This window comes from Canis lupus, chromosome 34 (assembly GCF_011100685.1).
Source record: "Canis lupus familiaris isolate Mischka breed German Shepherd chromosome 34, alternate assembly UU_Cfam_GSD_1.0, whole genome shotgun sequence".
Lineage (NCBI taxonomy): Eukaryota > Metazoa > Chordata > Mammalia > Carnivora > Canidae > Canis > Canis lupus.
Window position 1 is genome coordinate 11,129,746 of NC_049255.1, and position 15,465 is coordinate 11,145,210.

General features: G+C 56.9%; 2 protein-coding genes across 3 annotated transcripts; one reads left to right on the forward strand and one right to left on the reverse strand.

Annotated features, from left to right (window-relative positions):
- Positions 1-1,724: 1,724 nt before the first annotated feature.
- NDUFS6 (NADH:ubiquinone oxidoreductase subunit S6) lies at positions 1,725-11,112 on the reverse strand. Its single transcript, XM_038583352.1, has 4 exons — positions 10,944-11,112; positions 10,370-10,423; positions 2,718-2,840; positions 1,725-1,913 (listed from the first exon to the last, which is right to left on the reverse strand). The coding sequence occupies exons 1-4, from the start codon at positions 11,073-11,075 to the stop codon at positions 1,848-1,850; spliced, it is 375 nt and encodes a 124-aa protein (XP_038439280.1). The 5' UTR covers positions 11,076-11,112; the 3' UTR covers positions 1,725-1,847.
- Positions 11,113-12,170: 1,058 nt separating this feature from the next.
- On the forward strand, positions 12,171-14,003 carry MRPL36 (mitochondrial ribosomal protein L36). Of its 2 annotated transcripts, none has more exons than XM_038583354.1 (2): positions 12,171-12,411; positions 13,560-14,003. In XM_038583354.1, exon 2 carries the CDS (start codon positions 13,576-13,578, stop codon positions 13,906-13,908), a length of 333 nt encoding a protein of 110 aa, XP_038439282.1. In that variant the 5' UTR covers positions 12,171-12,411; positions 13,560-13,575; the 3' UTR covers positions 13,909-14,003. The 2 variants fall into 2 exon arrangements, with proteins under 2 accessions (XP_038439282.1, XP_038439281.1); XM_038583353.1 differs by lacking the exon at positions 12,171-12,411 and adding an exon at positions 12,700-12,734.
- Positions 14,004-15,465: the final 1,462 nt, after the last annotated feature.

The window sequence follows — 15,465 nt, forward strand, 5'->3', positions numbered from 1 at the left end:
GGACAGAGGAGGGGAGACGCTTCACAAGCCTCACCCAAGCCTGAGCTTTGGTGCGCAAGTCCCGCACCACAGGCCGAGGTGCTGGAGGACTGCAGACCAGCAGTGAGTCGGGCCCTCCTGGCAGAGGAATGGTTTCCCTTTAGAAAATCAGAGTAGGGCAGGGGGTGGGGGTGAATGGGTGACGGCCACTGAGGGGGGCACTTGACGGGATGATCACTGGGTGTTATTCTGTATGTTGGCAAATTGAACACCAATAAAAAATAAATTATTAAAAAAAAAAGCCAAAAAAAAAAAAAAAGAGAAAAGAAAAGAAAAGAAAAGAAAAAGAAAAGAAAAGAAAAGAAAAGAAAAGAAAAGAAAAGAAAAGAAAAGAAAAGAAAAAATCAGAGTAACTCACCAGGTCATGTTGAATGGAGAAAAGCTGGGCATCCCTACAGATGAAGGGCGTAAGCTTCCTATCTCAGCCAACTGGACTGAAGGCCCACCTGCACCAGCAGCTCAGCCTGGGGGCCTCCCTCCCACGGACATCCCAGCTGCCCCCCGCCCTCAATTGCCGCCAGTTCCAGGCTGTGCCAGCCGGGTTCCCTTCCTGGGTGGCGCCATGCCACCCAGCGCAGCTCAGAAGGGTCTCCAAAGCAACCGGACTCCAAGGCTTGGGTTTCCCTCCAATGTTCATCCTGCTCCCGCTCCACCCTGATGACCCTGCCAGTCCCATCCAGCTCACCCCACACCTGCCCCGTGACCCCAGGGTCCCTTAGCCTCCTGCCCCCCCACCCCCACCCCCTTCCTCCTACACTTGCTCAGAGGCCCTTCTGCCGGGAGTCTCATGAGGAACCACTGTGCGCTCCCAGGTGTGCACAGGGTGTGAACAGGTGCGTACAAGCGGCAGGCCCCACCCACCGCCCCTTCAGCCCCACAAGGGGTCCAGGAGGGGCTCTGCATTCCTCTCAGGACAGGTGACCTGACTGCTTGTGCACAGGACTCCACTATTCTAGGCTAGTGATGCTCTTTACTGTTTCCAGCTCCCAGGACTGAAGAGAAAAGTCGCACGTCCTTCTGATAACGTCTCAGTCAGGTAATCTGTTCTTCCATCTAGAATACTTTTCTCTACCCTCTGAAGTTGGGAGCTTAAATTTTGTCATAATGAGAACATACCTGGCCATGCCTCCTCGCTGGTCATGCTGTGCTGTGGCGTTCCCGGATGTGCAGGCTTTCCTCCAGTCTCCTTCCTCACCATCACTGCCTCCTCGGGGACCCCACATACCACACGTCAGGGCTCGCGGGCACTCTATGCAGCCTCGCTTCCCTTCCCTCCAAAGTCGTCCCACTACTTGTGTTAGGAATCCTTACTACTCTATACGCGCACTGCCCTCTGGCCTGCATGTGACTGTGAATACCTCCCGGCAGGTGCTTCCTGGGCATTAAGACTCCGTATCTCAGCCCAACAAGAGGACAGAAGGGGAGCCTGGCCACAGGAAAGCAGCCAAAGAGGAGGCCTGAGCCTGGCACCGACTGCTAGGGGAGCCCTAAGGCTGATGAACCACCATGTTTTCATAAAACCTCTCCCCTCTCGCCCCTCAGCTACTCCATGTGGTTGCACGGAGTAAAGCATGTGCTCAGAGCACCCAATACACACCCCGCAGGAGGACCCCACTTCAGCCTGCGCTCTACATGAACGTTCATTTTCTGAAGTCCATTCTTTGAAAGAAGCACACAGCTGCCCATCCTAGATACAACACTCTTTATTCGGCACCAGCGGTGCCCCGGGAACAGCAAGAGGCCCTTCACCTGTGGGGTGTGTGCACCCAGCTGCCTGCAGGCCCCCGGGGCCGGGATGCATGGCTGCTCTAGTGATGGTGATGTTTGAACTGCAGTCCACAATAGCCGCACGTCCCCGTTTTTGTTTCTTTGTCCTGAAAAGATTCAAGAAGAAAGATCTCATTTCTATACTGTGCTTCCAATCTGAACAGGTTCAGACACTAGACAAGAAGTCATGCACAGAACCTGAAATACAATGTCAACTAGAAATGGCTCAAAACCTCTGAGGTCGCTACTGAACTGAGAACCGTCAGGGCACCAGAGGCCCAGGTCTGACTGGCTCCACCCTCCCTCGCCAGCAGCCGTGGGCAGTGGCCTGTGAACCCCGGCTGCAGCTCCGGCTCCCGGACCAGAACATGTGGTCATCTCAAAGGACTGCTGCCAGGACAAGGATTAGCGAGCAGTCACTCCTGGCCTTAGCTCAGGAGGGCCGAGGTTCCACCCTGAGCCCAGAATTCAATAGACTGGAGCAGCAGGTGGGGTGCTAAGCAAAGGCCCGCCACCCCCAGGCCACCAGCAGATAGGGTGCTAGGGTGCTGCTGGCTCCCTCCCCTCCATCAAGGCCGCAGGCTGAGCCTCAGCCCCCACTCCCCCTCGTGCTCTGATGCCCTGGGTCCTCTCTGCTCCAAGGCTGTGTGTGTGCAGGGGCACCCAAATGAGGCTCCAGGCAGACAGAACCCACGTGTGTGGAAGGAAGTGGCCAGTCTGTCCCTGCTGGTAATGCTACAAACATCACACAGCACCTCATGGCACGACCCAGGCAAAAGGGTGCCCTTCACCCAATCTGCCCGCGTGGTCGGTGGGAAAGATCACATGGGCAAGCATGCAGTCAGTCTGCACAAGAGCCACTCGGAACGAGACCACTTAGACTAGGGCAGCAAGGACAGGTGACACGGTACCAGGTTTATGTACACTTTCGGGTGGCCAAGAGCCCCCCCGCCACCGTCACACGAGATCACACGACTTTCAACTTCACTCACGGGCTGCTCAGCTATCAAATCAATGGCAAAGTTTTCATTCACCTGGAACAAGAGAAAAAGAAAAAGTTGTGCAGCCAAGGACAAAGGCTTGGTCATTTTATGAAATTTAAGTGTCTATAGACAACACCCCCACACTCTCAGGTCCCACCAGCACACACGTTCCATGCATCTCCTCCATTCTCATCTAGCATTGCTGGACATTTCAAAACACACATGTAATTTAACAGGCGCGCGCGCGCACACACACACACACATATTTAACATTCCTTTTCTTTTTTAGAATATTCTATGTATTCATGAAACACAAAGAGAGAGAGAGGCAGAAGGAGAAGCTGGTTCCCTGCGGAGCAGGAGCCCAATGAGGGGCTCAATCCCAGGACCCCGGGATCATAACCTGAGACAAAGGCAGGCACTTAGCCACCAGGCACCCACACACATTTAACTTTCCATTTGGTTAAAATTTCCAACTCATGGAAATGGTGCCAGAATCGACTACAACATTCCTCTCTGGTCCATACCTGATTCTCAGACCAGACCGCTAGCACGGTGCCTGCGGCTTCAGCACAGCACTCTGCTCCTGGCCCCAGCTCTCACTCCACCCATGGGGACACGTGAGGAGTGACACCGAGGCAGCGCCCAAGGCCGACTGTCCCCGCCAGCACCACACACGCAAGCACCAGGGCTGAGGAAATATCGCAGGGCCCTCCGCAGTCACAGAGGCGAGGAAGCTCTGGCCATGTCTACGCAGCTGCCAACTTGGGGAAGCACCCAACAGGGACAATACAGGACAACACAGGACACAGGGGGGATGGTGTTGCACCCACAGGGACCACAACCCAACGAATATGCTGAAATCTCTGATTTTGTGAATTTTAAAATTCAATAAATACTTCATTATAGGAACGACCTCCTTTTAAAAACCAGTAAAAACAAAGGGAAAGAATCGCTGTTCCTTCTACTTTCCTAGCCTCACCAAAGCGTTTTCACATTAAGACTGGAGCTGCTGGGCAGACAGCATCACCCTCAGCCCCATGTGGAGACGCTGGGCCACCACCTCACCACCCTGAGCTTCGCTGGACTTGCCCGACGGCCCCACAGGTAACCTCGCCACAAAGAAGACAAGTTTGACGGAGCTGCTGGAGCCAGCCCAAGTTGCACACTCCCAGAAGGAGGCAACAAACCCCACGACAGGCCACAGTTAGGAAGACCCAGCCATGGGCAATGCCACAGGAGGAAAGGACTCAGGTCCTCTGACAAGTGAGTCAAGAAGGGAAAGGGATAGTTTGTGTGTGTTTGGGGGTAGGCAGGGGCGACACCCAAAGTGAAAACAAACTGAGACGCTACAGCAACTGCAATGCATGGAGCTTATCTGGATTCTGACTCAAGAAACATTTTTGTTTTACTATGACCCAATCAGTAGTGTTTACCACCCACTAGGTATTTAGCCTACAAGCCGCTGTAATCTGTGATACTGATGCCATGGTCACATGAGCACCACCCGGAGCTCTGTAGGCACTGGTGAACTCCAGATTCCACGGAACCACAGCGGCGGCAGCCTGCTGCAAGGCCCTGGTGTTGGGGCAAGCAGGGTGCTGGTGGACCAGAGCGGACACCGGTGTGGGCGCCATGGGAAGCATCCTGGCTGGACAAAGAACAGATCTCACAATGAGCGCCTGTGGCAAACTGGGGACACCGGCCACTGCCTTGCTCATAGGTGATCTGCAGTGAGCCAGTCACTCAGAGCCACCCCCAACCAATGCCAAGGAGACAAAGCCCAAGGCTGGGCAAGCTGGGAAAGTAAAGCATCCATGCCTGTGTGTCGAGGGAAAGGACAGAACCCAAACCACCCGGTCCCTGCGTGCCTCCCTGCCCAGTTACGGGGCCGACTCTATGTCCCAGCACGGTGGGCCAGCCCATGCCAGGAGCTGCAGTGACCTGCCCCAGAGAGCCCTGCAAATCCAGGAAGGGCATCCAGAGGCATTTCCCTGCTCCAGAGGTTTGTGCTTCCTGAAGCCGGCCAGGCAATATGTCATCCCTGACCGCGCTCTTGGCCTCAGCACAGGCATGTGTCTCACACTAGGGCTCTTAAGGAGCCACAGCTGATGGCACCTCTAGACCTAGCATCACCACCACCCACCCAGGGTAGAAAACAACTACAAGACCACAGCTGGAAGATCACCCACTTCCGGAGGCTGGGGGTCATTTGAGTGGAGCACACAACAGTGGAACGAACGCCACAGAGGCGGAACATCACACTTCCCGACAGACATCCCTGCAGCCACCATGGGGAGTGACGGCCCCGCGGAGACTAGTCAGGAAGTGCAGCCAGGGCTACTCTGCCACCTGCTTGGTGGAGGGTCAACCTCGTGTGGGCTTAGGGGTGAGAACTGCCCAGCCGGGGGCCTGCCCTGTGTGCCCAGAGCCCCACCTACAGGCAGAGGCCTTACAGTAGTGACAACAAGGAAACAAGCTTTAGACATGGGTCAGCCTTCACAAGGGCGGTGGGACCTCAGAATCTCAAAGCCTGGAAATAAGTTAGAAAGGCACAATCAACCTCAGTTAACAGTTTTTCTAAAGCCAGCGGACTGCGTCCAGAGGACACGCGATCCAGCAGGGCCCCACCCCTCACTCTTCCACAGAAACAGATGGTCTCGCCTGCCATCAGCACGGACGACGCCACATGCCTCTCACAGGAGCTTAAGCCCCAAACCCACAGAACGTGGATGTTCTGGAAAAATTTAATTGTTTTTAAAAAGCTTTATAGTTAACAGACACCAATCTTGTAAAGCTTTCCCTCCAAGTTTTGTTTCCACGAACACAGAAGTTATTGGGAAGTATAACACACCACGTGTGCAACATGGCCAGGCAGGGTGGACTTAGTGCATGGCCACACGGTGAGGCCGAGAGGTGCAGCCATGCTGTCCTACAAACTCCTCTAAGCACAGAGCCCCCCAGATGGCCTCACCGCTCCCCAACGCTGCACCTCCAGTGGGCTGTGTGCTCATTGCTGCTGCAGACACAGCCATGTGTCACAATGAAGCTTCATGGTGTAAAGTAGGACGGTGTCTACCTAAGTGACAAATGTGTCACAAAGGCCACACTAACAAACCCCCAAGCTCCGTCACAGCAGTCAGACAGACCACCGTCTCCCGAGGGAAGGGCAGCTGACGCCTGAGAGTGACACAGGACTGCCCCCGTCACTCAGCACCACAGTGACCCCGACCTTCCATGATGAACGTCTCATTCCCGGGGTTCGGTTCAACCATAAGCATACAAAGAGCCCGGGAGCAAGCAGCACCCAGTTGACTGCGGGTGACCATCAGAGCTCCGTCTTGCTGCCATCACCTAGACTAGGCCAGACCAGGAGCAGCAGCACTGGACCTTAGCAGGGAAATGAACCAGAGCAGGTCACCACATCCACGCTTCTTGCTCAGCTGGAAACATAGTGGGTCTTTAGGCACACAGTGTGCCACACACCTGCAGCCGTCCAACAGCTGTACAGCTGTCCCCTACACATCACTAACCTAGCAATGTCAAACTACCTTCTTGTTTATCTCTTGATGGCCAATCGATTTGGGCATAAAGATATTTAGGTTTAAACTCAATTGTCAAAAAGCTGTTGTTTTTAGTTTGTTTTTGGGACTGACAGTTCCTACAGAAGTTACTCCCTTATATCACACTGAGATCAAATCCATTAGAAATACAACATAAGACACTGGACTATATAAAATAGTATTTAAAACAATACACGAAGGAATAATAACCTAGTTGAGTCACCCAAGTTCTGTCCAATGCTAGCCCTGTTAATAGAAATTCACAGGTTCAGAAAGGGAATAAAGGGGAAAGGAGAAAAAATGAGTGGGAAATATCAGAAAGGGAGACAGAACATGAGAGACTCCTAACTCTGGTAAACAAACTAGGGGTGGTAGAAAGGGAGGTGGGCAGGGGGTGGGGTAACTGGGTGACGGGCGCTGGGGGGGGGCACTTGATGGGATGAGCACTGGGTGTTATTCTATATGTTGGCAAATTGAACACCAATAAAAAATAAATTTATTTAAAAAAAAAGAAATTCACAGGTTTAAAAATAAAAGCCCAAACCAATTATTCAGATTATACGGTATCTTTAATACAAACACCAATACTTATATTTAGTTCTACAACTGTGTAGACATAGGTTTATATAACTTTTAAGTCATGATACAAACTGAGGTGTTCTTCCAAGTTAATTTTTAACACAAGTTCAGAGAAAATGTTCAAAAATAGCACCTAGGATTTTTGTACAGCAGTGTTCACAGTTGCTCTGGGGTGACACAAGTCCAGGGACGACCTGGCCAGTGTGGAGGAAGAGGACAGGCGCAGACATGAGGAGCATGTGGTACAAGGTCATGAAGCCACCAGGGGAGAGAGGACAGTGGACCTCAAGGCTTAGTGTCCAGGCTGCCACCATCTGAACCTTGGGCTTTAGAACCTTCGATTTTCGCCGAATCTAAAGAGTAAACAACTCTTAGGTCTTCGGAGTCCAGGGTGGGGGCCGCTTCCTGCAGCTCCAAATCCCTGGGGTACCACTGCACCTCTCTGGCTGTTTCAGCCTTCCCAAACCTCCCAGGCATGTGCGTGTGCACACACCTTAACGTCACCTCGGTTCAGATGGCCTGCTGACATGTCAGTGTCAAACACCAGTCAGCAGGAGACAAAAGATGCTCTGAGTCTTACTCTGTTCCTGGTCTTGGGCAACTCCCGAGAATTTTCCCAAAGCCTCTGCACAGGTACTGTGCGCCACCCCAGCATAGAAGTCACCTCGCCAGGCGAGTGGTCTGCTCTGCCACGGCTCAGGGAGAAGCAAGACAGACGAGCTAATGGCCAGCAAGCCCTGGGAAAAGGACACTGTTCACTCCTGGGTGGGGCCTGAGGGCCAGTCTGCATTTGCCCCGTCTGTAGGTTCCTTTCTTCAGCACATGTAGTTCATGCTTTCCATCCACAACTTCCACAGAATCCTCTTCAAGCTTCAAGCTTCACATTATTGCAACAGGACAGCAGGTCAGGTGGGCCTCGGCACCTCGGGGACTGCTCCGAGGTCACCTGCAGTTGACACCTGCAAGCGGCTACCGAAGACCAAGGGGCCCAGCGGGTGAGTCAGAGTCATTACCAGACTCACCTACCAGCCAGGGGTCTAAGATGGGCAGGAAATGTCCAGAGCACCCTCCCCTTGGACGGATGCCCACTCCTCACGAATGCTGGTGAGGGCATTCATACCTGCGCAGAGCCACCCCATCATCGTTGTGGTTCATGGACGGGCTGTGCAGAGCTGTGCTGGGTGGACCTCAGCCTCCCAGGGTTCTGGGCTCTCTGCTTAATTATGTATCTTCCAAACCTACAAATGATACCTGTCTCAGTAATAGCAATCCTGGCAGCCGCAGAATGAGGGCACCTGTTCCCTGATGTCTCTCATGGGGTGCCCACTGCCCTAGCAGCCTGTCCACACTGACTCAGCATCCAGAGCCCAGTGAGGTCAGGACGGCAGATCCAGAGGCAGTCAGAGCGACAATAAATACACACCCCCAGCTACAAGGTGACACAGAGGAGGCATTGCTACTGTTGTCACTGTTGTCTTCATCCCTGCCATTCCTCACTGCGGTCACTTGTCCACACAAACTCTTCCATTAGAGTACAGGAAATGTGGGCTTTCTATTATATGTATATGACCTCAAAGCCAATGAAACTCTTTCTATAACCTGCAGACGAATATCTGCTCAGTTCCAGCCCCTCTGCCTGGCTGGGGTAGTCATGGACCAAGGCAGGCCTGGTTTCTGCCCCTCTGAGGCTGGGAGCCGGGTGGCATGTTCTTCAGCACCTGACTGTCCCCTCCTGGAAGACCTGTCACAGGGCCCACATGAATTCCTTTGCAGACATCCTGCAAACTGTATCAGGCACCTCTGGTCAGAAGCGGCCAAGAGCCAAACACAGATACTTTCCACTTCTTCCTGCAAAGGCCAGTTCACCTCTCAAACTTCCTGCCATCCTTGTTCTCCAGATTAAGCTCAGATTCAGTTCATTTCCTAAAATACAACTAAACGAACCTATAGAGACAACAAAATCAGTGGTTGTCAGAGGCTGCGGAGAGGAAGGTATGAACAGGTGGAGCACATAGAATTTTTAGGGCAGGGAAATCACTCTGTATGATCCTGTAACAGTGGACACATGGCATGCATTGTCATAACCCACACGAACATGAACATAAACCACGGTCAAGTTAGTAACATGTCAGCATCCATCAAGTTCACAGTGATCAGCTATCACACACGTAGCACCCTGATGAAGATGTGAGCAACAGGGGGTGACATGGGAACCCTCTGCACTTCACCTATAAGTTTCCAGCATAGGTAAGTACCTTCTGTAACAATGTCTTTGGGAAACCCAAACAACATTAAAATACTCCTAAATATCAAATTTTTGTCGTGAGAATGAGAGCCAGAGCAGGATTCATCATTTACAGACATGCCGTGCACCCGTACAACATGAACATGTGCCCCAGAGCACGAGACCCGGAACCAGGATAAGGTTCTGGACCTGGGTGAGTGGACAGAGTGAGCTGACACTTCAGCACCTTCTCATCTAGTCACACTTCGTCTGCTTCACTGATTCTGTTTTTGTTTGCTTGCTTTTGGTTTGAAGGGCCCCTCCATGCACCTGTTACCTCTCTGTCCACCTCTACCCCCCCCCACCCCCCTCCCGCTAAGGCAAACAGAAACCACTGGAAGCCACACCAAGTCTCCAGCAGAGAGGAGCTGGGGACAGACCCAGATGCTTGCCAAAGCATCAGAATTGCTAGGGAGCTGGGGGCCAGGCTGCATGAACCCATGTCCCCCACCCTACCCCTGCCCCCGACATCCACAAAGCAGGAACAGAAGTAACTAATGAAAATTTAAAAGACAATGTAACCATGATCAAAGGGGAGTGGGAACACATCTTACAGACAGCTGGGGATTAACAGGAAGGCTGCCCCAGGAAGGAGGAACTCAAGAGGACTACAGAGGACAGAGGACGAAAGGGCTCGGAAGACCGTGAGCACTGGGGACGTGGCAGTGCAGGTGACAGGGGAATCGAGAGGCGCACAGGCTCCTGTAGGAGGGCCCTTCCTCTGTGGCCAAACACAGGTGTGGGACCCACCACCGTCACTCAGGGAAGGGCAATTGTGGGCCAGCGTCAGTCCCCACAGGAACACGGCCTAGTCTGCTGGGCAGGAAATAGGACAAGCACACCCCACACGGTGACTGGAAGAGTCAAAGTATGATGTGACTTTAATCTGAGGGTCTCAGGAGTCTAAGGCACAGAAATGAGAGAAAAGATCACTCCCGTTTATACTTACACAAGACGTCACTTAGAGCTGGGGGGGGGGGGGACAAAACGAACACAGACACAGACACAGACACAGGGGCATTTCAGAGAAACGCGCGGCTCCAGAGCTGCCGGGGTGCTCACTATGGGAGCATTTAAGTCTGGGCACTATTACTTCTCGCCCGTCACGTAAGCGTTTTGCAAAGGCCCACCGCTCGTGTTACGAGATCTCTTACCTCTTTCTGACGACCAACGAACCGAACTTTCCTGTAGTCTTGATCGTCATAAACCTGGAGACAGAAAAAGACCCCAGATGACTTTACAGCCTAACTGTGAAGAGAGCCGCTCCCTCTCAGCGGCACGCCTTAGGGGAAAGTGCTCCTTCGGGACCTCTGGCCGTCGGTGACCAACAGGGGGCCGCGGGGCCGCGCGAGCAGGGGCTTATTCGGGCAAGGCCCGCGGGGCGAGAAGGCGCAGCGACGGCGCCGCGCGGGCAGCAGGCGGAGCTGGACCCCGTGTCCTCCCCGCGCCGCGGGCGACTCCGTCAACAACGCGGGGCCGCTTCTCAGCTCGGGCTGCCCACTGGGACCCAACGCCGTCCCCGCGTCGGGCCACGGCAGCCCCCGAGCTGTCGCTCGGCCACCGGGCGCCGCCGGGCTCTGCAGCTGGAGGCCGAGGACCGGGGAGCCCCCGTGGGGTCACAGCGCGAGACCCGCACACCTGGGCCCAACCCGAACCGGGCCGGCACGGGGCTCGGCCCCCGGTTCTCCGCGAGCCGAGACGGGGCGGCCTCCACGCCGCGGCGCTTACCTGGCCGGTGTGCGTGATCTTCTCCCCGGTCGGCGACGCCCGCACCCCCAAACACCTGGCGCCCCGGGGCGGGCGCAGCGCCGCTGAACCGCTCCGGCCCAGGAGCCGGCAGAAGGTCACTGCCGCCGCCATCTTTGGGCTGAACCCTGACCCGGCGCGCCGGCACGCTGACGCATGCGCACGGCTCCCCCCGGGCCCCCGCGGCCCGCACTTCTCGCGCAGGGGAGGCGCGCACGCGCGGTGCGCTCGGCGGGAGCCGCCAGCAGGTGCAGCGGCTGGGCCCGGGCTCGGTCCGCAAGAGGCGGCAAATCTAGGCGCACCTCTAGCCGGCAGTGCTGTTGGGTGATTCCTGCCTGGGGTGGGGCAGGGGAGGGTGGAAAACGAAGGTGCAGTCTTCGCATCTGATGGTAGTTGGTAATCATGGGGGGTTCCATATCGCATGTTTTCCTTCGCGAAGGGCCGTGTATAGAGGCCCTGTAAGTGCATTCCCGTCGCGCACTGCGCATCGCTGTCACCGCGGGAGCGGCGTGTTTCGGGATTTCTGCAGCAGAGCTCCAGTAAAGCACGCTCAGTGTCCTCCCCAGCGCAGATCAGCCCCGAAGGCCCCCTGCTCTCGGGCACCGTAGGCCGACCCGGCTCGCAGTCCCGGCGTTTCCCTCTTCCAGCTGCCTGTCTCATAGACCGCTCAGGAGGGTCACTCACAGGAGCAGCGCCCGGATGGACAAGGGCTGTGGGCACGGGGGAGACTCCGCGCAGGCCTGGGGTGCCCGGACGCCGGGCGGTGTTGCTGATGAGGGACCACACGCACTGGAAACCTCTCGGGACAGAAAGATGCCCACAGACGGGCACCACGGGCAGGCCCGGAGCTGACCCCGGCGGGGATTCGGTGTGGTCAGGGTCTTGGCAGGGCCCGCAGGTGCAGGGGTGCGGTGGGGGCCCCAGCAGGTGCAGGGATGCGGTACCCAGCGGTCGAGGCCGCGGCGGGGCGCGCAGGTGCAGGGGTGTGGTGGGGGCCCCAGCAGGTGCAGGGATGCGGTACCCAGCGGTCGAGGCCGCGGCGGGGCGCGCAGGTGCAGGGGTGTGGTGGGGGCCCCAGCAGGTGCAGGGATGCGGTACCCAGGGGTCGAGGCCGCGGCGGGGCGCGCAGGTGGGCTGCACACGGCGGGTCCCGACACCCGTAGGGAACAGCAGGTGTATTGACTCATTGTGGGCTCGGGCGGTGGGCAGAGGGGACTCGCCGGAGTCTTTGAACTTCTCTGTTGGAAATGATCCTAACACAAGGCTGGAGGGAAGAGGTAATAAGTGCAGCAGGTAGGACCAGGGCCCGTCACCGCTTCCCTGAGCGTTGCCACATCTCTCCCAGGATGTCCACCTAATACAAGTAGCGGGTTCTTCTAGCTCTTGTTTCCACTTCGGTATTCGTCCGTGTTTTAAAAACGTCTGGTTGGCTGTGACTTCTGCATTCCAGGTATCTATTTCCCTCCCCATTCTGACACTCCCTGAGACCCCAGGGACCGGGGCAGGAGGGCGGCCCAGGGTGGGCGCGCAGACGGCCTGGTGACTCCGCCTCTGCGCCCGGCACTGCCGGGGCCGCCACGTGATCCTGCCGCCATTTTTCTTTCTGGCGGACGCTCCGGGCGGCGGCGTCCCTGCCCTACTGCGCAGGCGCGTGCGAGGCGCGCTGCCGGCGGTCGCGGACGCCTTCCTGCCAGGTCAGGGGTCCCGGGGGTCGCGAGGGGCCGGAGGTCGGCTACCGAGAAGGGCCGCCTGGATGCTGTCCCCTCCCGGCGGGCACGTCGGGGACCCAGCGCTCCCTGCCGCGTCCCCAGCCTGCAGGGACCGCCCGGGGGCGGGGGGCGCAGGGGGCCGGCGGAGGGGCCGAGGGCTCGCGGGGTTGGGGTAGGGGTGAGGATGGAGTCTGGGACTCTCGGGGTTGGGGGCGGAGATGGGGTGAGGGTGGAGCTAAGGCTCCCAGGGATGGGGGTGGGAGTGGAGCCGGAGGCTCAAGGTAGGGGTGAGGGTGGAGGAGGTGCCCGCGGGGTAGGGGTGTGGGTGGAGCAGGGTGCTCGCGGGGATGGGGGTAGGGGTGAGGGGAGCTGAGGCTCTTGGGGGTGGGCGTAACAGTGGAGCAGGGGGCTCACCGGTTAGGGGTGGGGGTGACTGGAGGGGGGGCTCACCGGTTAGGGGTGGGGTAGGGGTAGGGGTGGAGCCGGGGGCTCACGGAGTAGGGGTGGGGGTTAGGGGTGAGGGTGGAGCAGAAGCTCCGGAGAAGGGGGAGGTGGAGCAGGGTGCTCACGGGGATGGGGGTGGGGGTGATGGTGGAGCGGAGGCTCCCGGGGGTGGGGGGGAGGGTGAAGCAGGGTGTTCATGGGGATGGGGGTGACAGTGGAGTGGGGGGCTCACGGGTTAGGAGTGGGGTAGGGGTGAGGGTGGAGCAGGGGGCTCACGGGGTAGGGGTGAGGGTGGTGCAGGGGGCTCACGGAGTCGGGGTGGGGGTAGGGGTGAGGGTGGAGCGGAGGCTCCCCGGGGGTGGGGGTGGGGATAAGGGAGGCCCCGGGTGGTGAAGCTCCTCATGGAGCGGGGAGGCCTTACCTGTTGCCGCTCTGCCCTCCGCAGGGTGGGCCGCAGCAGCATGGCGTCTGTGCTGGTGCGGAAGGTGCTGGTGTCAGCCCTGAGCCCGCTGCCCCGGCTGAGCCCGCACCTGGCGATGCCCCGAGCGCTCTCCACTCTCCTGCCTGGACCCTTTCGCGCTGCCGGTGCCACTGGTACGAAGTTCACGGTGTGGGGGCTCATGGGCCCCGTGCCCCTGCCCGGCCCCCTGCTGCCAGGCCTGCAGCCTGCCCTGGGGTTCAAGACCAAGGGTGTCATCAAGGAGCGCTGCCGGGACTGTTACCGCGTGAAGAGGCGAGGGCGCTGGTACATCTACTGCAAGACCAACCCGAAGCACAAGCAGCGACAGATGTAGTTCCGGTCGCTAAAATAACGTGCAAAGTTGCATCACTTCTTGGAAAAATGGTACCACCTACTGAAAGAAAAATAAAATTTACACACGCGGCCTAATCTTTGTCGACTGTCCGGTCTTGACTCTAGTGCCCGTGCACCTCACCTCCTGTAGCAGCCAGGTCCAGTCAGCTAGGCCAGCCAGAGCCCAAATGGGAAACGCATTGTTCTTATCTCCTGAGCAAGCCGCAGGTACTGGGGCCGAGGGTAGAAGATAAACGGAGGGAGAGCTGGTCAGAACGCAGCCGGTTAGGAAGAGCCCGGTTCCCTGTGCAGGACCCTCCTGGCAGGGGGAGCTCAGCCCTGGCTCTACACTCAGCCAGAGCCCTGCTTTTAATGATCTCAGATGCTTTTTCTCAGCATTCCTGTCTTGATAAGTGTGAAAGCCTTGAAAGCAATTTTTAAGTCGATAATTTAATATTCTATATGCAAAGTTAATTCAGATCTGAACTAAGCATGTTTGTGGTCCATGGTGAGACATGAATGTGCATGTGTATGTGGTGCGTGTGTGTGAATGTGTGCCCTGCTCAGGTGTGCATGCTCATGTACACGTCAATGTGGTGTGTACGCGTGCAGGGCACCCACCTGGTGGGAGTGTGCTGAGCAGAATAGCTCTGGTACCCTGTGCAGCCAGTGGCACAAGTGTTCGTGTGTCTCCTGTCTTGGGGTTACAGCTGCCTCACCCACATGGTTTGAGCTCTACACAGTGGGTCTCCCTGACAGCCTTCCTGCCCAGGTCACAGCTGGAGCGGGTTACACTGGGCAGGACAACGGTACAGGGTGGTGAGTGTTGGTGAGCAGGATGGCCGAGGCCAGTGAAGGCCTAGCACGGGGACGGCCTCCTCAATCATGCTGCTCCCTGCAAGGTGGGGTCCAGGCTGAGACCTGCAGGGCCAGGGAAAGGGAGATGCAGGGGTGACGCCAGTGAGGGGCCCAGGCAGCAGGGAGGCTGGAGGGGCTGAGCAGCACCCTGCACATGGAAAACTGGATGATCCCACAGCACGTGAGCAGCTCGGTGTGCCCCGCTCAGCCACGGCACACCTAGTCCTGACCTCAGGGCCTGACCGTGGTACCCAGGACCCCAGCACAAAGCCAGGGCAGCTCAGAAGGGAAAGAAGGAAATGCCCTTCCCTGGAGCATGTTATCTTGGGCAAGGATGGGATTCTGCTGGAGTAAAAACCTTCTTTCCTCTTCATTGCCTCAAGTACTTCCCAGACCTCTGCCCTGCCCTAGTTTAGGTGTAAGCGCTCTAAGGGTAATAATTACCCATCTAGGTTTCAGAACCACTGCAGAATAGATGGGTGACATCAGGTGGTTTCTCCCCCTCAGCACTGCTGGCTCTAAGGACAGATTTTTCTCTGCACCTGGTTATCCAGGGCACTGAAGAGTACAGCATCCTTGGCCCCCACCCTCTGGGTGCCGGGAGTACACTCATCCCTGGTTGTGACAATCGAGACTATCTCCAGATGTGGACAGATGTATGAGGGTCATGCCCCCTGGCAGGGTTTGTCTGAGAACTGAA

What these genes read in the sequence shown, in the direction of transcription:
- NDUFS6 (XM_038583352.1), bottom strand. Translation starts at nt 11,075, where the DNA reads ATGGCGGCGGCAGTGACCTTCTGCCGGCTCCTGGGCCGGAGCGGTTCA. An exon ending in AGATCACGCACACCGGCCAG is followed by an intron (nt 10,424 to 10,943) that starts GTAAGCGCCGCG and finishes TTCTGTCTCCAG; the next exon opens with GTTTATGACGATCAAGACTA. An exon ending in CGAAAGTGTACATAAACCTG is followed by an intron (nt 1,914 to 2,717) that starts GTACCGTGTCAC and finishes GAATCTTTTCAG; the next exon opens with GACAAAGAAACAAAAACGGG.
- MRPL36 (XM_038583353.1), top strand. Translation starts at nt 12,715, where the DNA reads ATGCTGTCCCCTCCCGGCGG. An exon ending in ATGCTGTCCCCTCCCGGCGG is followed by an intron (nt 12,735 to 13,559) that starts GCACGTCGGGGA and finishes TGCCCTCCGCAG; the next exon opens with GGTGGGCCGCAGCAGCATGG.